General features: G+C 33.0%; 2 protein-coding genes across 4 annotated transcripts in view; both read left to right on the plus strand.

Annotated features, from left to right (window-relative positions):
• Positions 1-6,065, plus strand: part of LOC144844358 (disks large homolog 5-like) — a 30,392-nt gene extending 24,327 nt beyond the window's left edge. For both annotated transcript variants that reach the window (XM_078701230.1, XM_078701231.1), the window contains 13 exons: positions 306-432; positions 649-805; positions 1,255-1,357; positions 1,645-1,816; positions 2,178-2,364; positions 2,651-2,753; positions 2,915-3,131; positions 3,241-3,434; positions 3,556-3,597; positions 3,711-3,940; positions 4,269-4,378; positions 4,659-4,768; positions 5,014-6,065. In XM_078701230.1, the coding sequence (XP_078557356.1) occupies positions 306-432; positions 649-805; positions 1,255-1,357; positions 1,645-1,816; positions 2,178-2,364; positions 2,651-2,753; positions 2,915-3,131; positions 3,241-3,434; positions 3,556-3,597; positions 3,711-3,940; positions 4,269-4,378; positions 4,659-4,768; positions 5,014-5,120 (1,859 nt within the window). In that variant the 3' untranslated portion in view covers positions 5,121-6,065. The remainder of the gene's footprint in view (positions 1-305; positions 433-648; positions 806-1,254; positions 1,358-1,644; positions 1,817-2,177; positions 2,365-2,650; positions 2,754-2,914; positions 3,132-3,240; positions 3,435-3,555; positions 3,598-3,710; positions 3,941-4,268; positions 4,379-4,658; positions 4,769-5,013) is intronic.
• Positions 6,066-7,450: 1,385 nt separating this feature from the next.
• The window catches only part of LOC144844374 (growth arrest and DNA damage-inducible protein GADD45 alpha-like), a 115,719-nt gene continuing 106,210 nt past the window's right edge, over positions 7,451-16,959 (plus strand). The window contains exons 1-4 of one of the 2 annotated variants that reach the window (XM_078701261.1): positions 7,451-7,617; positions 8,027-8,197; positions 8,417-8,642; positions 9,027-9,127. In XM_078701261.1, the coding sequence (XP_078557387.1) occupies positions 7,466-7,617; positions 8,027-8,197; positions 8,417-8,642; positions 9,027-9,110 (633 nt within the window). In that variant the 5' untranslated portion in view covers positions 7,451-7,465 and the 3' untranslated portion in view covers positions 9,111-9,127. Of the gene's footprint in view, positions 7,618-8,026; positions 8,198-8,416; positions 8,643-9,026; positions 9,630-16,959 lie in introns of those variants that run through there. The other variant, XM_078701260.1, reaches the window with a different exon arrangement.

Below are 16,959 nucleotides of genomic sequence, written 5' to 3' on the forward strand. Positions count from 1 at the left end.
GTACACTATTTGTTTCCAAAAGGTATGGTTGGGATGTTTCCTTTGTTGTGCTACAATCTTCTTTCTAGAATGTATATAACAACCAAAACGTCAAGAAATTCTCAGCCATCCTTTTTGGAAAGACATGGTATACTGCAAACTTAACTTCCATGCAAACCTTTAAACAATGTTGTATTTTAATGCTATATAATTATTTTAAACAATTTGATAGCACCCTATCGCCTTCATGAAACATTCTGTAAATGTTAAATTTTGTAACATTTTATCATTTATTTATTAATCTATATATTTATCTTTTCTTTTAGGTTCTGTTCAATCATACAGTTCAGGGGATGGAGCTATGTCGCCCTCTATACCTGAACATATGTCTGGTCGAAGTTCAGTTACATCAATGACTGAGAGTATCTACTCGCTACCACGACCTTTTCCTCGGTAACAATGATCTTATAATCGTTATCTATTATATCATATTTGTAGGGCTGTGTCACTGAACATTGAGCACTTTAGCTCTTTTCTGTGTCATTTTTCTTTTTTTATTTGAATAGTTCAACTTGTGTTGCCTAAGTTTATGAAATCTCTGCAATCATAACTCATAGATAATACAGTATTAGATTGTTGTATATTTATTATGGTACTTTATATTTTTAGGGAACAAGAGATTCGTACTATTTCAATTGAGAAGAGCTCTGAGCAACTTGGTATCTCAATATGTATGGGAGTTGATAGTGGCATCATGGTTACAGATGTTCAACCTGGTAGTCTAGCATACAGAGCTGGACTTGTGACAGGTGATCAGATTCTAGAAGTAAGTTCATAATGAATATTATAAACTTTTACAATTTATAAGTAGGTTAACAATATGTACATCATTACAACTGATCATTTTTACATTTTATTTATACTATATATACTAGGCCAATTTATACAGACAAGCAGTAACAGTAAGCGGAAGAACCTGCAAAGCTTGTCCCACGTAGAATCTGTATCTGTCATGAGTGGAAATCGCCCATCCGCTCTGCATTTTGTATATGTTCATAAAGAATAACATATTCTAATTTTCATTACCGTTACTGCTCGTCTGTGTAAATTGGCCTTTATATATTGCAAAGTAATTAAAAATTAAATAATGAATGTTTTCTAAATACAAATACAAATTCTTTCAGGATTCAGTTTTAGGATGTATCTCTTTTATTTGAATAAAACTTTTACATTACAGTTAATATAACATTTATTTTATTATTAATTTGTCTACAGTATAATGGAATAAACCTTAGAGTGTCAACATATGATCTGGCAGCTAAGATTATCTGGCAGGGAGGAGACAGTGTTCAGATATTAGCACAGTACAATCCTGAAAGTAAGCTTTTTGACTATCAATGTACCATACTAATAGCATATTCAAAAACCAGTGTTTTATTTATAATTTGAAATAAACATGGGTGATTTAAAAGAATCAGCATTACATATTGTTTATCAAAAGGCAAATTACTGAAAATATGACAATGCTGTGGGTATCAGGATCTCAATGGAGATACAAAATAAATCAAAATAATCAGAAACAAATTGCAGAGCTTTCTGGTAACACTAATCCTTCCTTAGTGGTGACAGTCATTTTATAATAGTAATTGTGCAATTTATTGACAGAAATCCATTCAGTTGAGAGACGCTCAGTATGTGCAAGTAATCAGACCACACCTACTGCCACGCCTATCAGTACCACTACCAACTCACCAGCAAGCAGTAGACCGCCCTCAGCAATGGCTTCTGATAACGGCACAGTCACACCTCCAACACCAAGGGCTAGCATGAGTTTTAGGTAATATTTTTGGACCGAGTATTAACAACATCATAATACAATTAGCATATATTGTAAACTGACAAATTGGTCCCCCCCCCCCCCCTTCGGACGCCCATCATCAGTCGGTATCACCATTCTATAATATCTCATAACATTTATCCTAACATCACCAGGTAAATGTTTTTACCACATTTTAAAATCTGTATAGAAATGTTCAAATAATATGTGATTCTTTTCATACTGAATTACAATGCACACATTTTTCTTGTTGACTACTCTCATTTGCTTAGCTAGCTATTTGTATGATATAATATTATCATTTAGGGCAATCTTATTATTGTGTTGTTTCATAATCAAACTTTCAATTTATTCATGATAGTGCTCCAATAATGGATGATGCCCCTATGCCGTGTGAACCACGGTTTGTTTTTCTTCGCAAGTTAAATTCATCGTTGGGGATAAGTACCAGTGGTGGAAATACGAGTGGAATATTTGTATCTGAGCTCCAAGCAGAGAGCATAGCTAATGGACCTGATGGCTTGCGGGTTGGAGATCAAATCTTGGAGGTAATTTTTATTTGTAATATATGTTGGAGATCAAATCTTGGAGGTAATTTTTATTTGTAATATATGTATTATCACATCCAAAAAACATTTTTAAATCTAATATAATTAAATGTGCTATAAAAAGTTTTGCAAAACAAATAAATTGTTAAGTTTAATGTATGTTTAAATCCTGTCTTTGTCGTTTGATTGGTCAGAAACTACCTACCTCATACAAGACCTGTAAATGATAATGTGCTTCTGTTGTGTCTTTTTTAATACTTTATATAAACTTTTGTTTGTTTCTCAGTACAATGGAGTAGACTTGCGTTCAGCAACAGCTGAACAGGCTGCATTGGAATTCCAGAAACCTACAGACACAATAACAATACTTGCCCAGTACAATGTTGCCAGTAAGTGTTTCCAATAATAATTTATTTTTCTAATAAAACATACTTTTAAGCATACTTCTTTTTACTTTCTATACTTAACTAAATAAATAAATAATAATAATAAATATCTTACTGTTAAAATTGTACTTTCTCAAACCTAATGAATATAATTTTGTTTACAGAATTCAACAAAATCCAAGAGCACCCATGTGACTCATTCTTCATTGAGGCTCAATGTCGTTATGAGGCAGATAATGACAATTTCTTGTCATTTAAGAAAGGAACAATCTTGTTTGTAGATGACACTATGGCGAATGGTGAAATTGGTCTCTGGCATGCTTGGACTGTTGAGGAAAATGGCAAAAAGGAAAAACATGGCCATATCTTGGGAAAGGCTATGTAAGTAAATTACCCTCTGTGTCATTTTTGTGGGAATTTTTCATCTTATTGCCGTTGAACTGGTGTCTTTGTTTAAGTTCATACTAATTTTATATAATTAATCTTAAAGGTTTGAACAAGATCTGGCTAGAAAGCGGAGTTATTCCGAGGACGATGACCTTCGACATACAACATCACGTCGTTCAGGTGGTAAACGCTCCAGCTTTTTTAGACGCAAGAAACACCAGCGGCATAGTTCAAAGGATAGTAAGGAATTGAACGCTCTTGAGACCCAATCAATGTCAGATGTACCTATCATGGATGGTAAGAAGCCTATTGATATTATAATTACCTATCATGGATGGTAAGAAGCCTATTGATATTATAATTACATTTTTCATCGTTTAATAACTTTTTTCATTTTGTGCTTTTATTATTTTTGCAGATATATTCATTCCAACCTATCAAAGAGTTGAAAGACTAGACTGTAAGTACATACTTAAGATTACTTTCTTTATTACTATTAAATCTCAATATTAAAGAGCAAAGAACTATAAATACAATGCTAATAATAAAAAAAAAATGGGTTTTTATTTATAGATAATCAAAAACGGCCAGTGTTGATACTAGGCCCTTTAAATGGTCGAGTAAATGAGAAGCTAGAGTTAGAATCACCTGACAAGTTCACCAGATGTCACCCAGAGGTCATGAAGATGTCACTGATATCAATTGAGAAGGCAATCTCAGACAGCGTCTTTATTGATTATCATAGAAATGGAGAGGAATTTGAATGTGTACACACGTCAACCATCAAAGAAATCAGCAAACAGGTAAACATGGATAGTACTATATTATTTAAACTAAAGTGATTGAGTTTGCTGTTAGAGTTCCCCAGGTCTAGCATGTGTGTTAATTATTCCGGATTGAATTGAATGATAACAGCCTAACTATTCTTCACTTAGACTATGCTATTTATTACAGTTAGCAATAACTGCGAATAGTTCTCATTTTAGTTAGATTCTTTAATATTATATTATTTTTTTTATATTTAATTTAGCTTTGTGCTGTGATTATGTTTTTTTTGATTATTAAAAAAGATGAACCTTAAATAATAATTGTTTCTCTACAAGTTAAGTAATTACATTTTGTTTGTTGCAGGGCTGTCACTGCTTAGTTGATATCTGTCCTTCAGCTGTGGAACGACTTCACAGACTTCATCTATATCCAATTGTTATATTCATCAAATTTAAATCAGCTAAGCAAATCAAGTAAGGCAAAATAATTTAGTCTCACTGGACATTTGTCAGTGATTAAAGCCAATAGCGAATTAGTTGTAGTAAAACCCATTCTTTACCAATTGTGAAAAAGAGTGACATGAGCTAAATTAGTGGTAATTGCTCATGAAAGCTCATAACGGATTGGTCCAATCTCATGAAAGCTCATAACTGATTGGCTCAATCTCATGAAAGCTCATAACTGATTGGCTCAGTCTCATGGAAGCTCATAACTGATTGATCCAATCTCATGAAAACTCTGTTTCTTCATTAGGGAGCAAAGAGACCCAAGATTTTTACCTGAACGTGTGCATTACAAACAAGCTAAGGAACTCTTTGATAATGCACAACGACAAGAACATAATTTCAAACATTTCTTCTCTGGTAAGTTTAACACATTTGGGTAAGATCAGAAGGGGGAAAGGAACCGGATGGAACCAGATTAAAATGGAAAAGAAACCGGTTAAGACCAGATGGGACAAGATTGGGTGTGGTACAATATTGATAGAGCAAAACTATATGGGATAAAGGCGGATTTTTTCCTTTTGTTCTTAATTTAGGCATATTTGATTAGATAGTGTTTTATGTATTAGTGTATGTAAATAACAACTTGTTATTTTGTCTTTCAGATGTAATACAAGGAGGCAATCTAGCAAGTATTTGTAATATGGTGAAGAAAATAATTGATAGGGAACAAAATAAGACCATTTGGGTACCTTCCAGCACCCCACTGTAAATAATCATCTGATCATTGGAATTAATTTGAAATTTATATAAATATTTAAGAAAATTCAAAGTTATTTAAATCATGCTATAAGAAAATGAAGATTGTAGAGTTAAGAGATGATGGTTAAGAACGTGCTTATATGAATTGTCTAGTTTACTCTAGAAACAATAGGCTAAAGACATTTCTAGGGGTTTGTGCAAATACATTTAGGTAGAATTTAACTTTCAATCTTTTTTTAAAAATAGAAATTGGAAAAAAAAGAATTTTTAAAAGATTTATAAAACATTTTAATTTACATCATGTTTTGAAAAATAAGAAACAATGCCCTCAGTTTTGAAGTTTATCTATATTTGCAGATTACAACTGAATGTTATGGTTGAAATTCTGATTTTCTTTTGTTTGATCGCCCTTCTTTTTTATCAAACAGTTTTCGTTAATGATTTGTTTACTACATTGGTACTAACTATTTGAGAGCTTATTTATTTATAAGCTGCAGTCTATCTCTATGCTATAATAATGCTATTCAATTAAGTACAGTGCTATCATTTGGTGACATTGTGGAAATTACTTTCATGAGAGGATGAAATAGATTTGTAAACAATCTAAATTGATATCCTTGCATAGCTGCTGGCAGCATTAGCTTCAGCTTCCTGATGTTACCAGTTTATGTAGATTCATATGGCCTTCTGATGTGCTGATATAACATTTATCTAATGCACACTGTACTGTGGCTACTGTAGCAAATCCAGAAATTTGAAATATAGGCAGTGGCCTAAACATTTTGAAATTAAGTGCTAAACATAACATAATTTCCTATCTTTTGCATTGTAACTTAGGGTGGAGGGGGTTTGAGTTGACTGCTGCTATATATTACTGTGTTTTACGAAGAGATTAGATATCAGACCTCAGTCCTGTGTTGCTAGTAATAAAGCGATTGTTCATCAATTTCCACAAGTTTGAGCACCCTTGTTATTAAAATGAGTAGTGTTGGTAATTGGTAGATGTTGTTAAGGGCTTTCAAGTTGTGCTGTACACTGCATTGAGTGCTTTTAAAAATGAAAATCATGTTAGGAAATAATATTAATTCTTAGGAATTAGATTTGTTAAATGAAACTTTTAAGAATTGATTTGTTTGCCCACCTATGTCTGTAAGATGTATAAATTATGTACACTAAAATATAGTGTAAACAATTTCACACAGTTTCCATAAGTTTGTTTTTGTACACAGATTTTGCTTTGCATTGTTGTTCAATAAAATCTGTATCTAGGCCTGGTTTTTAAACAAATATTAAGTGTTGTTTACTTTTCACTTATTTGTGTGTGTGCATGACTCGACTTATGGTGAAATACTAATGAATAATGAAATTGAATGGATTAAAATTCACAAATATTGTTTTGAACATGTAACAAAATCCAGCGAGACTCATCCATCGACATTATCCTTTTCTGTATTGGCTTATGCCTCTCCTCTCGGCTTAGTCATCATTCAGATGAATGTAAGACTAATTGACATTGTCGTTTACGACAGAAGTCGGCCATAAAAAAAAGAAAAAAAGTTATAGTCGCACATTATGGGTTACACAAATTTGTATCCATTCTACATTCTGATGAATTAAAATATTTGAATACTGCCCTCTACATTTCTTGCACTGTCATTTCAAGTTCAAGCGGTGATTTTCCTTGGATGACACATCGTGACATTGAGACTCGAGACTGTTACACGTGTTTTTGTGGCACTCGTGGAAATTCCGTCGAGATATATTGGTAGTCTAAAAAATAACCTTGGATTGAATCCACGTTTTTGAATGTACATAGTATTATGCAATAACATTTCAGATTTCAGAACGGCATGCCGCGCCACACAGTATAGTACAAAGTCTGACAAAAAAACAGCATTTAATTATATATTAGTATATTATTATAATTATATATTAATAATAATGAGTATTTATTTGCACCTATATTTAGACCTATTATCTAAATAACAGCAGCAATTAGACCGTTAGCCTTCTTGGAAAACGGTATAAAGCAAATCCTATCCTGTTATTATGCTGGTCGAACAACATAACTTTGTCTAATTTTAAAATATCATAATTTGTCATTCCTCTTGTTTTAAATCTAAAAATATTTAAAATGTAAATACAGTACTGTACTGTACCCTGCCCGGTACCGCTTTTTGGGGCCCGTCCGGGCTTGAATGAAATAAAAGTCTAGATTAATGAAAACGAATTAGCACAACAAGCAACCAATCAAAACGCTTTATTTGACGACACTCATGAATAATTCATCGAACACGTTGGCCTAAGCCACGACGATGTCACAACGAAACCACGAGACAACGTTTTGCTGACGCAATGCAATATTTACAGTGGAAAATTGCTGATGAGTTCAAAACAGTGTTGGAATCGGTTGAGAGTGAACGTGTTATTACAGAGCTTGGAATTGTAACTATGACTTTAGAAGATATCGACAAAAATCAACAAATGCATTCTACGGAAAAGCAAAAGTAAGTTGATATTACATTATAGAAAGTAATTGGTACATATTTTAGAAGTATTTGTAAGCTTTTTAATACCTGCTGTTCTTAACTTTGCACACCGCCTGTTGTGCAATCGCTGTGAGTGTAGGCTTTGGCAGACTTAACTTACTGTGTAGTAGTGTACTAAGTAGGAACTAGCAGGAACTAGCTGCAACTTGTGGTCACAGATGGGTGTTTTCCAGTTGACTTAGCAATATATGTTGCTAAAATTGTGGCTTAAAATAGTTGGTAGACTTAAGTCATGCTTAAGTCAACAGCTGGTGCAAATTCATAGATTTTAATTGACAGATTATATTTAGTATTCAGTATTAACCTGGCTGGTACCAGACAAAGCATTTTTTTTTTAAAATCCAAATAAAAACTTTTTCTTCTTCAGCATTAATAAAATGGATATATCTGAAGCATTGACGGACGTTATAGTGCAAGCAGTAGCGGATGACCGGGTCACAATGGATTTATCCGAAGCATTGACGGACGTTATCGTGAAAGCAGTAACGGATGACAGGATCACATTTGGAGTTTATGATTCTGCCATTAAAATTGACAAGTAAGTACAGACTTTTTGCATTGTATTTTAAATTTTAAAAAAATTGATTTTGTTGTTAAATTAACGTGCGTTAAATTAAAGGTTTTTTTCTTAAATAAGCAATAATGTAGATCATGTAAATTACAGATTTGAATTAAAATGCATTTATATTAAAATTGACTTTTGTTTATAGGCCTAATGTTGCAGTGATTAATAATCTTATTTATAATTTGTTTATAGAGAGTGTGATGATGTGCTTGTGTGTATACAAGTGGAAAACCCAGAACTGGATGTTGCACTTCAAATACATCTTACACTATTGGAAGCTTATTGTCATGAATGTGACATTAAATTGGTCAAAGTGACCAATCAAGGACATTTAGCAAAGTTACTTGACAGTGTGCGTGCTAAAAACAAGAATGGTACGGATCTAGATCATGAAGATATTGTGTGCATGGTAGTACAGGTACGTTTCTTCACTTAGCAATTATTATACCATATCAGTTATTCAATTTAGTACAGATGGCATTGCCAGTAAGACCCATGGTTGGCCTTTAAAACTTCCCAGTAACTGTTCTGTTAAAATAGTTTTTCACAGCAAATTTCTTAATACACACATTTATACTATTAAATGATTTAAGTGGTTAATATCAGCCTGGTGTTGTCAGTTGAAAATAACCTTGACATCTGTGATATCACATTTATACTTAATTTGTTTGTTGATGTATTTATCTAGCAAATTGTAATGGATCAAAAATATTTTTAAAGTGACAATTAAACAATTTCAGCAAGTGTAAAATTAACTAAATATATGAACAGTGTTTTTATTGATATATTATTAATTTTTCAGGAGCCACATGATTCAGATGAAGACAGATTTACAGAAATATATCATACACAGAAGTACAATTGGCACCCTCATGTTTCCTTATAATGGATGACAAGGACATTAGGACATTTGCTGCTGGACATTAGGACATCTGCTGCTGGCCAGTAGATTCTCCATAAACTGTGTTGCAATGGAAAACTGGATTTTCTAATCATCTCAACGAACTGTACATAATATAAGTAAAATTGAAGTCACAAGTGTAAGGAATGTAGTCATGTGACCAATCCCACCCAACCTAGCACAGCCTGTTACAAACAATACCATGGTTATTCACTGAAGCGGAACGACTTAGACGGAACAAAAGGTTGAAGAGGAAATGGAAAAATTTTCAGCATTTAATATCTGTGGAATTTTCCTACTGTATGTGAAGTAATTTCCATCATTTGTAATCAAAAGGTATGCTTGGAAATTAATTTTAGAATTTAATTAATCACCTTAAAATGTAAAGAGTAAAATTCCCTGATGTAACTAAATACGTAAGCATGGTGATATATGTACAGAAACTAATATTAAACAAAACTAGTACTGTAGTAAACATAGTGTAAAGAAACTGAGACATAATAATACCAAAATATAAGGTTTGTTATGACGACTAATGTGGTCACTCTGTCAGAGTTGGCTTGACGACTAATGTGGTCACTCTGTCAGAGTTTGCTCCTTTCTGAGTGACGCACATTGTATTTAATTAGTGCACCTTGTAGGATGTTATTGTTTAAATTGTGATGTCAGCTGACACTCTTCCAACAAGGATTTGTTAGCATCATACTTAGTAGTCAGTAATGCTGTCTTAATGACATACTGTATATAATACATTTTTATTGTAAATAATTCTTTTTCAATTTAATATTATTGTCCACAAAATTGGACATGTTGTAAATAAATTATATGTATATAAAAGTATTTAACAGATTTATTAAAGCAATATAAATATTTAAAAAAACAATGAAACTGTTTTGGGAAAAAATTGTAGTAAATTGTATCAATTTCTAAAATAGCCAAGTGAATGGTTTTTGTTTGTTTCTCTCTTTTTTTTTAGAAAGGTTAATATATTGTTGAGTTCTATTTCTATGGAGATAGGATATTGATTGATATTTATTGCTATTGATTGATGGGTTAATCACACAATCTTGTTGTTCTGAAATGTATACATTAATGTTCTTTTCATGTTTACAAACACAAAAATTGTAAATATTGTGAAAAAAAACATAAATATGAATGATTGATTAAATTTAGTTACAAATTAAGCAAAAAGAAAATGTAAAAATATTGTAAAATGAATTACTATTTAGATATTGATTTGTGTACATTGTTTATAAATGATGTTATAAGACCTAGATTTGAAGTTTTACACTCTGTAGAAATTGCATATATTTCTGCATTGCCTTCATACTGTATTTTTATAGTTGTGAAATGATAATGATGATTGTATGGTGCACAGTAAATAATGCCTATACAGTAGTCAACTTTTTAGGACAAACCAAATGTTCTCTCGTTGTAATAGTATCATTAGAGATGTCCCATCATACTGTATTTAACTAATTTTTTAAAGAAATAAAACAACATTTTTCTGTCAGATAAATGTTAATATTATGTAACTCCTATGGGAGTAGAATTTTAAAATGTTTGAATGCTTTTGATGAATAAAAGCAAAATAAAAGTTGAATTTTGTCTTTGTTATTTGGGTTGGCAATGAATGAGGGTAAAGAATTGATATTGCATAGAAACAGTATTGTGGTTGGAGTGGAATGCATATTGTATAATAGACTGGAATCACAGATTAGCAGACAGATTGGAATGTTTCCTTGTTGTAAAGACTAACACAATTAGTTAAGTTATTCCAAGTAAAAGGTGACCTCTGCAGCAAGAAGGGTGACTCATTCACAAGTATTCTGTATTAGCATTCAACACAGAGCAAATCAACAGCACATCATACAACAACAAACAGTACACACTAATATTATGGCAACATTTTGAGGATTGTGATTTGCGTACCTATTGTGCCCCAAAATACCTTATGTCGATGTATTAATGTGCCGAGGGTAGTAAGTGGGGTGGGATCAACGCAGGAATGTTTTGTTTGAAAGAAGGGGTGGGGAGGGGGAGGGGAGGATCCATAATTATTTAAACAGGGTGTACCTTGTCATCGGGTGAAATATATCCTTGTAATGGCGCTATAAGTCCCGAACCTACACAATCCCAAATATGGCCACAATGTAATCATAATAATTGATAAACATCTATAATTTGAAACTTCATTATTAAACGGAAGAGGATTTCTGTTGCTTAATATTAATAGATTCTAATTTTTGTATTGTGAATCAAATTAGTAAAGCAAAGGTAATGTAGACCCTATAGAGAAAACGAAAATGACCAAACAACCGGATACAGAGGTACATTTGCTGCGGAAGTAAACACTATAGACTTGTTTGCTTTACAAACAATAGTATAAAAGCGATATCTATCACCTGGCTTAAATATTAATATCACCGCCGGAAATGATAACAAAACTACCATAACTTATATACAATACGGGCTGGGATAATGAAAGTGGTTTCACGTGGTTTTTTAAAAAAGCGTTTTATACCATGTTAACAATGGGCCATGTGCAGTGTCTGTCCACTCTCTTATTCAGAAAAATAAAACGGCCGAAATTTACCAATTTTTGACACAATTTTTAAAGAAATGACCAAAATAATATATGGTGTTACTGTTATTAGGCTCTAGGCCTAGAGCCATAAGATTAGTCTTAAGTTCTGTCGAAAAACAAAAGGAAAATGGCCAAAATATCCACTTTTAAAATTCAGTTATTAGGCCTATGTACGTACTATTGCTATATATGCGCATATATTGCATTATCACTATCTTATAGAGTGTTTGTAACCAGTTTTGTCGAAAAAGAAAATGGTCGAAATTTGGCCAATTTTTGCGGAAAATGGCCAAAATATCCACTTTTCAAAATTCAATTATTATGCGATAAAATGGCTATATGTGTGCATATATTGCTTTGTATCATCTTATAGAGTTAAATTAACCAGTTTTGTCGAAAAATAAAAAGGTCGAAATTTAGCCATACATATCGACTTTTTAAAATTCAATTATTTTGCGCGCATATATTGCTTTGTATCATGTTATGGCTATATATGCGCATATATTGCTTTGTATAATCTTATAGAGCCATATTAACCAGTTTTGTCGAAAAATAAAAAGGTCGAAATTTAGTCATTTTTTGAAAAATCCATGTAGGCCTACTATAGTACAGGGATTTTTTTCCAAAAATGCCAAAAATATCGACTTTTTAAAATTCAATTATTTTGCGATAATATGGCTATATATGCGCATATATTGCTTTGTATCATGTTATAGAGCCATATTTACCAGTTTTGTCGAAAAATAAAAATGTCGAAATTTAGCCATTTTTTGAAAAAATCATGTACTATAGTAGGCTATAGGGATTTTTTCGAAAAATGCCCAAAATATCGACTTTTTAAAATGCAATTATTATGCGATAATATGACTATATATGCGCATATATTGCTTTGTATCATCTTATAGAGCCATATTAACTAGTTTTGTCGAAAAATAAAAAGGTCTAAATTTATCCATTTTTGGAAAAATCCATGTACTATAGTACAGGGATTTTTTCCAAAAATGCCCAAAATATCGACTTTTTAAAATTCAATTATTTTGCGATAATATGGCTATATATGCGCATATATTGCTTTGTATCATCTTATAGACCCATATTTACCAGTTTTGTCGAAAAATAAAAATGTCGAAATTTAGCCATTTAAAAAAAAAATCATGTAGGCCTACTATATATAGTATAGGGATTTTTTCGAAAAATGCCCAAAATATCGACTTTTTAAAATTCAATTATTATGCGATAATATGGCTATTATGTGCGCATATATTGCTTTGTATCATCTTATAGAGCCATATTAACCAGTTTTGTCTAAAAATAAAAAGGTCGAAATTTAGCCATTTTTGGAAAAAATCCCTGTACTATAGTACATGGATTTTTTCGAAAAATGCCCAAAATATCGACTTTTTAAAATTCAATTATTTTGCGATAATATGGCTATATATGCGCATATATTGCTTTGTATCATCTTATAGAGCCATATTAATCAGTTTTATCGAAAAATAAAAAGGTCGAAATTTAGCTATTTTTGGAAAATATCCCTGTACTATAGGCCTAGGTCTAGTACAGGGATTTTTTACTAAAATACTAGGCCCTTCAGGGATTTTTTCGGAAAATGGCCAAAATATCCACTTTTCAAAATTCATATATTGCATTATCACCATCTTATAGAGTGTTTGTAACCAGTTATTATCTCGAAACAGAAAAGGGTCGAAATTTGGCAAATTTTTGAAAAAATCCCTGTAGGCTACTAGGCCTAATATATTTTTTCGGAAAATGGCCAAAATATCACTTTTCAAAATTAAATTATTATGCGATAATATTGCTATATATGCGCATAAATTATATTGCATTATCACTATCTTATAGAGTGTTTGTAACCAGTTTTGTCGAAAAAGAAAAGGGTTGAAATTTGGCCAATTTTTGAAAAAATCTCTGTACTATAGTAGGCTACAGGGATTTTTTCGGAAAATGGCCAAAATATCCACTTTTTAAAATTCAATTATTATGCGATACTATTGCTATATACATATATTGCGTTATAATCATCTTATACAGTGTTTGTAATCAGTTATATCGAAAAAGAAAAGGGTCGAATTAAAAAAAAAAAATACTGGGATTTTTTTCGAAAAAATGGCCAAAATATCCACTTATTGCTATATATTTGCATATATTGCGTTATCATCAGCTTATAGAGGGTTAGTAGCCAATTAGGCCTATGTCGAAAAAGAAGACCATTTTCGAAAAATCCATGTACAGAGATTTTTTAAGAAATAGCCAAAATACCGAAAACTTTATCAAATATGCAATGATATTGCCATCCGTTCCTTAGCAACAAACCGTCCACTGTGGAAGTTCGGTTCAGACGGCTCGTGAGGTCACGTGAGGACGTACGAAGACTGTACAGGAAATGTGGACATGGAATAAATTCAGATTAAGACATTCATCCTGCTCATCTGAACCGCGAAAGATCATTGTTTTCAGAATGATTGTTGTTGTCCGAATCAAAGCAAGGGTGACGATGTATCCATTGTTGAATATTAAATGAATCTGCTGACTCACAGGCAAATGGGCGAAATCAGTATCGATGAATCACCTCCTAAACTATCCAATCAGATTGTCGCGCGCCATATAATTACTGATATGTTGCTGGACATATTACCATACTTTAATCCCTGTAATTATGTATGAATATTGGTAAAAATGTATGTTGAAATCATACATATCCTTAATATTTAACAAATATTAACTAATATATGGACTTTGTTCAGTTTCTCACATTCCCACAGTCTATCTGATTCACGTGAGCTGTGAAAATGTGATAAACAGAGCATTGTCAGGGCAGTGTCATCCCCCTCCCCCACCCTCCATCGATGGGTCTCTCCCCCACCCTCCATCGATGGGTCTCTCCCCCACCCTCCATCGATGGGTCTCTCCCCCACCCTCCATCGATGGGTCTCTGCCCCACCCTCCATCGATGGGTCTCTCCCCCACCCTCCATCGATGGGTCTCTCCCCCACCCTCCATCGATGGGTCTCTCCCCCACCCTCCATCGATGGGTCTCTCCCCCACCCTCCATCGATGGGTCTCTGCAGTCTCGGTCAATAGTAAGAATCACATGTATTCGTGACAAGTAAGTTGGCACTCACTGCAGATACCACGCAACATGTCTGGATTTTGAAAGTTGAATGTCATTTGAAGTCGCGTGAGGTCATTGACAAACCGGTGTTGACGACCGCCCCGAACAGATCAATAACACGTCTGCTACTGGCAAACCAGACAAAGGAAGAAGATGTCGGATATGATAGGTCGTCTATTGACAGTTATGGGGCCCTACTAAAAAGTGTGTTTAGATACGACTATGGTTTCTACATCTTGAAGTTTTGCGACGCATCGCGATTATTATTGAGAAAACTGTGACAAGCGACTCTTATAATAATCTACTTTTACAATGTTTTTTTTTAAGGACTTCATCCCGGATACAGGCTTGGCAATCCTGTATATCCATTATAATGACTCCATCATTAAACATTTCAGAGTGAAAATTATATACAATGTAGTAGGCCTACAGTAATTTGATGCAATGTAACCCTCTTCCTTCTTTTTCTAGATGTCATCTCGGTTCTATGCGCAGGGGGAATGGGAGCAGGAAATACATTATATTTTTTAGAAATATTTTGCATATAGTGACTTTGTTCAGCGTTGTTTCCTGATTAACTGTTCTCTTCAAGTTATAGTGTTGGTCAAATAAAATAAATCAAATTAAATTAAGTTATGTTTCTTGTAAGCCTTCTATCGGTCCAGGAAATACTTCCCTGGAAATACTGAGTTAAATTTGAGAAATGCAATTTACACAAGCTTCGTTAACCACGGACCTATAATTAAAATTAGTTAAATTTATAGGTCCCCCACTACAAACAAGAAATTATAAATTAAAAGTATAAATGCCGAAATCCTTGGATCACAGCCTAATTACTATTTAAAATTCTTTTGAGATGAATGAATATTTTATCGACAATTATACATTTATTATGTATGTTTTGTGACCTTGTTATGTTTACCGGAATGACAAACGACCTTGCTTAGCACGCGAACACTGTCAGGTCGAGGACCGCTAGATTGTCAACGTTGGTTTTGTGTTGTGATTTATGATACTCATCGAGGGGGTCCTAATGCAATTTTCAAATGGTATGTAGGCCTACACATTCAGGGAAATCCCCTTTTCATATACATCTACAGTAGAATAGCGCGCTCCACGCGCACACACATACTTATACGTGCGATTTAAAATACATACACAAGATAGATTAGAACTAAAAGAACTTAAAAGTATATTGATAAAATACTAAATTTGTTCTGTTATTCATACGTAAATTATTTATATTTATACAGCAATTTTACTCATCATAAAAAGGCAGGGCGGTGAGAACATAGGCCGCCTATAAAAACATAAACATATATACTGTTTAAACTGCTATTATGTCGTGTGCGTTTGACGTGTTAACCGATCCACTCATTTCCGCGACAAAAGATAAACATTGAATTGCAAATTGCAAATATTATAATCGAAATCATTTCGTAGAATTAATATTCTCTAGAGGCAACACAACTCTCAACCGAAGGACGAGTTACAATCACGTTCAACATAATGCGCATGCACTGTTAACAATAAAGAAGTAGTTGCATATTTTTTCACACAGAAAATCAACGCATAATATGTGTAGGCTACATTCAAACTGTTATTGATTGGGCCAATAGCAGAGTTTTTTCCTACCGCGATGACACTTCATCATCTGACGGTTTTCTTTTTACGAGGGAGGAATCGATAGCAATACCATATTTCCGAATCAATTCATTCATCAATCAAGTTCACATTTATTCAGTAGTGATTATGGTTAGGTAGGCTATACGACACTTTCTATCGTAAAGAACCTTCTGAACATTGAAAATGTGTTACTATACACGTCAGTAAGGCTGAATGTGTGTATAGATGGTTGATGGACAAATACAACATTATTTGTTGTTGTGTTTTACGTAGGCCTACGTATAAATGTTGTTGGGGTACGTAATTTATTAAATCGGTCGATTTCACTGAATATAGTCGATCAGATTATCGTAGGAATATCGACACCCACCCCTGCCTAATTATTTACTAATTATTTATAGGTTATACTTGAAATGTTATTTTTACCCACGTATTTTAACAATTACTTTTTATGAATTAAGCGGCGGTTGCTTATCGTATTCCTGTAC

This window comes from Antedon bifida, chromosome 6, assembly GCF_963402885.1.
Source record: "Antedon bifida chromosome 6, ecAntBifi1.1, whole genome shotgun sequence".
Classification (NCBI taxonomy): Eukaryota; Metazoa; Echinodermata; class Crinoidea; order Comatulida; family Antedonidae; genus Antedon; species Antedon bifida.